The sequence below is a fragment of the Scomber scombrus genome, chromosome 9 (assembly GCF_963691925.1).
Source record: "Scomber scombrus chromosome 9, fScoSco1.1, whole genome shotgun sequence".
Lineage (NCBI taxonomy): Eukaryota > Metazoa > Chordata > Actinopteri > Scombriformes > Scombridae > Scomber > Scomber scombrus.
Window position 1 is genome coordinate 537,851 of NC_084978.1, and position 7,500 is coordinate 545,350.

A 7,500-nucleotide genomic window follows, 5' to 3' on the forward strand; every position below is an offset into this window, starting at 1 on the left:
ACTGTCAGCTCCACTCGACAGGAAACACGTTAATAATGTTTTCTTCTGTGTCTCTGAAGCAACATCCTCCTAAGAAAGATTACGTCCGAGCCGTCAGTCTGCTGACCGGATACCTGATCCAGTCCAACGGAGCCAACTGCTCCACGCTCTACTACCTGACCCAGGTCGACCCTAAAGGTGAGAGCACACACACACACACACACACACACACACACACACACACACACACACACACACACACACACACACACACACACATAGACACACACACACACACACACACACACACACAAACACACACACACACACACACACACACACACCAATGCACACGATTTTAAAAAGTCTTCACTTGACAAACTGTGTTCTCTTTGACCAAAAACAATCCAAACAATGTCCAAACTGCCCCATTTATATGTTGTATCTTCACTTTCCAGAAAAGCTCATTCTCCAAAAAAATTCCACATTTCCAAAAAACACCTTCAACTTTAAAAAGAAATATGAACTTGACACATTGTGTTTACAAATGTTCCTGCTTTTCCCCAAAAAATATCTTAAAAAAAAAAAAAAAAAATTCAAACTACCTCCTTTCTCACAACGTTCATGTGCAAAAATATCCTGATTTCCTAAAAAGTTTCTTTCTTCTTCTTTTTTTGCTGAATGTGTGTGATTGGTTAGTTTCCTCCTGATGAGCAGGTTGGGTCTCTGTGTGGAAGCTCCTGTCATCAGTGTGTGAATGGATGAATGAGACATGTAGAATAAAAGCTCTGATTGATCATAACAACTAGTAAATATTATAGAAGTCTGTTTAACATTTCCCAAACTACCTCCTTCTCTGAAATGTCTCCACTGTCCAACAACATCAATTAAAATGTCCTCACTTTCCAGTAAAGCTCCTCCTTCATAAAAAAGACATCACCTTCTAAACATGTGGTAACTTTCCAACAAACAGGAAGTGTCCGGCCCTGTTTATCCTCACAGAGTCTGCAGGTTGAGATGCTCATTCACGTCCTCTGCTGTGTTTTCTTCTGCAGGTTCTTTACCAAAGTGGGTCGTGAACCGAGTCTCTCAGTTCGTGGCTCCAAAGGTAAAAATGATTCAGTGTTTATTGATGCGAGCAGATAAGTGAAGCTTGGTCTTAACGTCTCTCCGTGTGTCGGTCCTCTCTCAGGCCATGAGGAAGATCTACAAGGCGTCTCAGAAGTATCCGGACTGGAAGAGGAAGCACAACCCGCTGCTGAAGCCGTGGACGTTCCCGGAGCAGAACTCGCTGCCGTGCATCGACGCGTCCGAGCTGACGAGGCAACGCGCCGACTCGCTGGAGAACATCGACGAGAGCGGACTGAGCGAGGAGAAGCACAGCGGAGACGAGGAGACCTAAACATCCACAGACTGAACAGCTCTGATTTACTGTTGGTTTGATCCTTTGTTTGTTTGTTTGTCAGACCAGACGTCACTTTAGTCTCCAGCAAAAACAATAAAAAGTCTTCCTGTGTAGCTTCAATGATTCTTTTATGTTATTACACTCAAACTTTAACTTCAGATTCAGTTCAGGAAAGTCTGCGAACGTTCAGTTTGATTTTAAGTTGAACTAAAATCAGGTCGTAATCATGTCACTTTAAGAGCCAGATGTTTCCCTCAGGAGTTGGTAGAGTAAAAGCAGAGCTAAAAGAGAGAGAATATTAAACTTATATTCAGCAGATGGACAGAAACACGAATCCTAATGAATGATAATGTTCAGTAACTGCTGGATGATAAGTTTAACTATCACATACTTCTCATATTCTCTCCTCACAGTTTGTTTCTACCAAACATTGAAGCCCAGATGTGTTTAGAAAGCATCAATAGTCTCACTGACTGATCAATAAATGTGATTAAACCTTGATTCATGTGTCAGAGAGCAGAGAGAGAGACCACTAAACATCTCCTATCACACAATATCATAAAATATAACATAGCAGAATGTAAGGGGTTAACTTAAAGCTGATGGGTCAGGTGTGTTTTTGGCCTTTAATACAAACACTAGTGGACTTGTGTGTTTTCTGTTCACAATGTGAGGAAAACTCCATAGCAACCACTTAGCAACCACATAGCAACCACATAGCAACCACTTATTTACCACATAGCAACTCCATAGCAACCACATAGCAACCAGCTGAGCGGTGATGCCTCCCGACCTCTGTGACAGGAAACTTCTTCTGGTCTTTAAAAGTAATTCTGAAATGTTGAAAATATAATTTAATCGTTTGATATTTTTATATAAACTTTTCTTCTGTTTCAGAAAAGCATCATTTTTAATTTCAGACTTTTTAATTGTAACGGTTGAAGTTTAACGTTGATGTGATTTGACTGTTGGAGGTAGTTTGGGGTTTGATGTGAGCCTGCAGCGCCCCCAGAGGACAAACACCATCATTACAGCCTCAAATTTAATAAGAGCAAAAAACATGAAGAGAAGCTTCAAACATCTGCTTTCAAAACAGGGTTTCTACAGTACACAGGATAAAACTACAGACATAAAAACAAGAGATAGAAGAAAGAAAAAGTAGGTTAGGTAAAAAGGTAAAAACTCAAATAAAATCAGGGAAGGCTCTGATTAAAGTGTGTTTTGGGTCAGATCATCTGGAACAGACAGTAAACCTCTGATTGAGCATCTCAAGGTTCAGACTGACATGAAGAGTATTAAAAGGTCAGAAGTGGCAGAATGTAGAGGGGGAAAGACCATGAAGAGCTTTAAAACCAATCAATAAAATGTTAAACTCTCTCCTGAAACATGCAGGGAGCCAGTAGGTCTAATCTGATCTCACCTCTGTTCAGTCTGGACTCATTTCTAGACTCAGGCAGGTTTATAATCAGCTGATCACAGACTGAACACCAGAAACACCTCAGACTCTGTTAGACTGTTAGAGACACTGAGATGTTACAGAAACGTTCACTAAGTCAGAGGAAACAGCTGAAGCTGAAGAATTCATTCATATTTTCATCCAATCAGTTTCTAGGAGCGTCGTCTCTGAACTGTCTGGAGAAGTTTCTGGTGTTCAGTCTGTTGTTGAGTCCAGCAGAGACCAGCAGAGACCAGCAGGGGGCAGCACAGACCAGCAGAGACCAGCAGGGGGCAGCAGAGACCAGCAGGGGGCAGCAGAGACCAGCAGATACCAGCAGGGGGCAGCAAAGACCAGCAGGGGGCAGCAGAGACCAGCAGAGACCAGCAGGGGGCAGCAGGGGGCAGCAGAGACCAGCAGGGGGCAGCAGAGACCAGCAGGAGGCAGCAGAGACCAGCAGAGACCAGCAGAGACCAGCAGGGGCCAGCAGGGGGCAGCAGAGACCAGCAGGGGGCAGCAGAGACCAGCAGAGACCAGCAGGGGGCAGCAGAGACCAGCAGGGGGCAGCAGAGACCAGCAGAGACCAGCAGAGACCAGCAGAGACCAGCAGAGACCAGCAGGGGGCAGCAGAGACCAGCAGGGGGCAGCAGAGACCAGCAGAGACCAGCAGGGGGCAGCAGAGACCAGCAGAGACCAGCAGGGGGCAGCAGAGACCAGCAGAGACCAGCAGGGGGCAGCAGAGACCAGCAGAGACCAGCAGGGGGCAGCAGATACCAGAAGTTTAAACCTCATATCAGTGAAGTTTTCTGTCACTGAAACTCTTCACAAGGTTTCTGATCTCTGATGTTTTTCTATGAATGAATCTCAACATGTGGAGACTTTTTAAAGACTTATAAAGATTATTTCTACATTTTTTAGGTTAAAATCAGGTTTGTGTTAATAAATGCTTTAAAGACTCACAGACAGTCACTAAGAAACATCATTTAAAAGGAGCCAGACTGTCTGAATCATCCCAGAACTCAAACTCACAGAACTTCATCAGTTCAAACCTTCTGATCTAATCTGGACGTCTGGATACATCACAGTGACATATTAAACTATTAAACTATTAAACTATTAAACTATTAAACTATTAAACTATTAAACCTAAAAAAAGAGAGAAAAACTTAATCTGCTCAGATAAACCTTCAGTTGTTCCGTCACACTGATTCTGTTTCATTATTTATATTTAAAACACTTTAAGAACAAATTACAGTTTAAAATGAAAAAGTATAAAATCATAAACGTCAACTAGAAAATCTTTAATGAATCATTTTTGACCACATGGTGGCGCTATACTGACTTCATATGACTCACACACAGAGCTCAGTCTGCAGTTATTCATAGTTCATGATTCTAAAATAACCTTTTTTGTGATTAGTGTGAAAATAATAATAATAATAATAATACATTTTATTTAAGGCGCCTTTCAGGGCACTCAATGGAGACACATGTAAGTTCAATAAAAACAAATCAAATCAGAAAACTGCAGGTGGATGACAAATTAAAGTGAGTATGAAAGTTTGAAGAGGTTTTTAGACGGGATTTGAAGATGGATAGAGAGTTAATGTTCCTGATGTCGGGGGGGGGGGGGGCAGTGGGGGGGGGAGGGGGGGGCAGAGCGGCTGAAGGCTCTGGACCCCATGGTGGACAGACAGCCAGAGGGAACAGTGAGGCTGATCTGAGTGAATGTCTTTGTGATGTTTGCTTGATGTATAAATTCTCCTGAACGTGACCAGAAGCAGAATATTATAACAGATGTTTGCTTGTATTATGATATAATACTATATATATATATATTATGATATAATACTATATATATATATATATATATTATAATATTATAATATATATATATATATTATATTATTATACTATATATATATATATTATGATATAATACTATATATATATATATTATAATATAATACTATATATATATATTATATTATACTAACAGTTTTCTGCAGAGACGTTTCTTATTGAACAGCAGAGCGAGGTGAAGACTCTCTGAGCACGTAGAGTTCCTGAGCTTGTTTTTCCTGCGGCGCTGATAAGGAAAACTTTATGTGCGACTGCATCCTTCTTTGGTGCCTGAAAAATGCAGCTGTGCTCCGGATCCTCTCTGCAGAGTATTGTCTCAGGCGCTTCCTGTTTCCTGTCTGCACGGCTCTGATTGTTGTTTGGGCAGCGAGGAGGAAACTGCAGCTTCTCAGCTCAGAGAGGAAGAGGACAGACTGTTCATGAGGACTTCCTCACTGCTGGAGGAGCAAGCTGCTGTCTGCTGCTGAACATCTCTGCAGGATGAAATATCACACTTCAGTTCATTATGAAACCCTTCATCAGCCTGAACCCAGAATATGAACCCTTCATCGGCCTGAACCCAGAATATAAACCCTTCATCGGCCTGAACCCAGAATATAAACCCTTCATCAGCCTGAACCCAGAATATGAACCCTTCATCAGCCTGAACCCAGAATATAAACCCTTCATCGGCCTGAACCCAGAATATAAACCCTTCATCGGCCTGAACCCAGAATATAAACCCTTCATCGGCCTGAACCCAGAATATAAACCCTTCATCGGCCTGAACCCAGAATATAAACCCTTCATCGGCCTGAACCCAGAATATAAACCCTTCATCGGCCTGAACCCAGAATATAATCCCTTCATCGGCCTGAACCCAGAATATAATCCCTTCATCGGCCTGAACCCAGAATATAAACCCTTCATCGGCCTGAACCCAGAATATAAACCCTTCATCGGCCTGAACCCAGAATATAAACCCTTCATCGGCCTGAACCCAGAATATAAACCCTTCATCGGCCTGAACCCAGAATATAAACCCTTCATCAGCCTGAACCCAGAATATAAACCCTTCATCGGCCTGAACCCAGAATATAAACCCTTCATCGGCCTGAACCCAGAATATAAACCCTTCATCAGCCTGAACCCAGAACTAATATTGTTCACAGATCTGTCTGAATGTGTGTTAGTGAGCACTTCTCCTCTGCTAGATAATCCATCCCACCTCACAGGTGTGGCATCAACATGCTGATTAGACAGCATGGATACTGCACAGGTGTGCCTTAGACTGGCAGCAATAACCTAACCCTAACCCTACTAACACATCTCCTTCACATAGAGGTGATCAGGTTGGTGATTGTGGCCTGTTAACAATATCCAGCAACTTCACACAGACATTGAAGAGGACCAACATTCACCAACCTGATCAACTCTATGTGAAGGAGATGAGTTAGTAGGGTTAGGTTATTGCTGCCAGTCTAAGACACACCTGTGCAGTATTCCTGCTGTCTAATCAGCATGTCGATATCACACCTGTGAGGTGGGATGGATTATCTAGCAGAGGAGAAGTGATCACTAACACACATTCAGAGACAATGTTTTATATCTTTGAGTTCAGCTCATGTGTTGCGTTTATATTTTAGTTCAGTGTATTAAAACCGACCAGAGAACAAAGTATCACACTAATGATTTATAGATGTGAACATTAAATGATTGTTTATATTTACTTCATAGGTTATTAATATTATTATTATTATTATTATTATTAATATTATTTTAATTCTAGATGATTATTAATTAATGTATTTTATGTAATAGTGATTATTGTGATTAATGTGACGTGGTGCGCGTGGTCCATTAACTGTTTATACAATTAGGGATTTTATTTTTTACCGGAAGCAGTCCATGCTGTTTTTGATTTAAGAGTTTTATTGTGAAAAGCTAACCGGAAGCTGCAGCAGAGTTATTTCTAGTAACTTGAATTTCAGATTTCAGCAGCAGAGCGGAGTCTGTGAGAGCTGCGACTGGTTCCCACAGACCGGACCGGACTGAACCAGGACTGAACCAGGACTAAACCAGGACTAAACCAGTACCAGAGACTAAACCGGTACCAGTACCAGGGACTGAACCAGTACCAAGGACTAAATCAGGACCAGGACCAGAGGCTGAACCAGGACCAGGATCAGAGGTGAGTCCTGCAGGAAGCGGCTCATCCTGCTGCTTGTTTCTCTCTGTGTGATTATTACATTAACTTCTATAGAACTGTTTATAGTGTTTCTGCTGTAGGGGAGACCCGGGTCACGTGGGACTGGTCACCTTATTTATGAATCATAAACATTAAATCAGCACCTGAGATGCTTGTTAGACACTTTAGAGATATTATACTGAAAATGAACATTAATATTCCAGTAGTTTATAGTCTTAGAAACACTTTGATTTATATAAAGCAGCTTTTTATCTTAAATAAGTGAACTCATAGTTTATAGGTTAAAAATAACTAATAGTCTGTTTGTTCACGTGTCATTTTAAACTATTTAGGAAAAGAGATAAATGTGCTGGAGCTCAGTTCTCCCACATTACCCTAATCACCCCTACAGTATATCTATTATATATACAGTATGTTTATATATATATATTTATATATATATATTTATATATTTATATATAGTGCAGTGTGAGGACTGAGGACTGAGGGGCTGCCGGTGACGCAGAGAGGAAGTTTTGGCGCTCAGTGAAGCACAGACGCATCTTTATGAATCACAATGAGTCAAAGTGAATGAATGAATTATTCACACAGTTTATTTACCAACATGCTTCATGTTCATCTCCTGACTGC

The 7,500-nt window shown here is 41.3% G+C and overlaps 2 protein-coding genes across 2 annotated transcripts in view; both read left to right on the forward strand.

The window, feature by feature from the left end:
- stard15 (StAR-related lipid transfer (START) domain containing 15) overlaps positions 1 to 1,384 on the forward strand; it is a 13,437-nt gene extending 12,053 nt beyond the window's left edge. The window contains exons 4-6 of the mRNA XM_062425824.1: positions 60 to 177; positions 1,035 to 1,087; positions 1,172 to 1,384. Of these exons, the coding sequence (XP_062281808.1) occupies positions 60 to 177; positions 1,035 to 1,087; positions 1,172 to 1,381 (381 nt within the window). The 3' untranslated portion in view covers positions 1,382 to 1,384. The remainder of the gene's footprint in view (positions 1 to 59; positions 178 to 1,034; positions 1,088 to 1,171) is intronic.
- Positions 1,385 to 6,690: 5,306 nt separating this feature from the next.
- Positions 6,691 to 7,500, forward strand: part of LOC133986361 (arf-GAP with Rho-GAP domain, ANK repeat and PH domain-containing protein 3-like) — a 24,505-nt gene continuing 23,695 nt past the window's right edge. The window contains exon 1 of the mRNA XM_062426185.1: positions 6,691 to 6,852. The gene's annotated coding sequence lies outside the window, so the exon portion shown is untranslated. The remainder of the gene's footprint in view (positions 6,853 to 7,500) is intronic.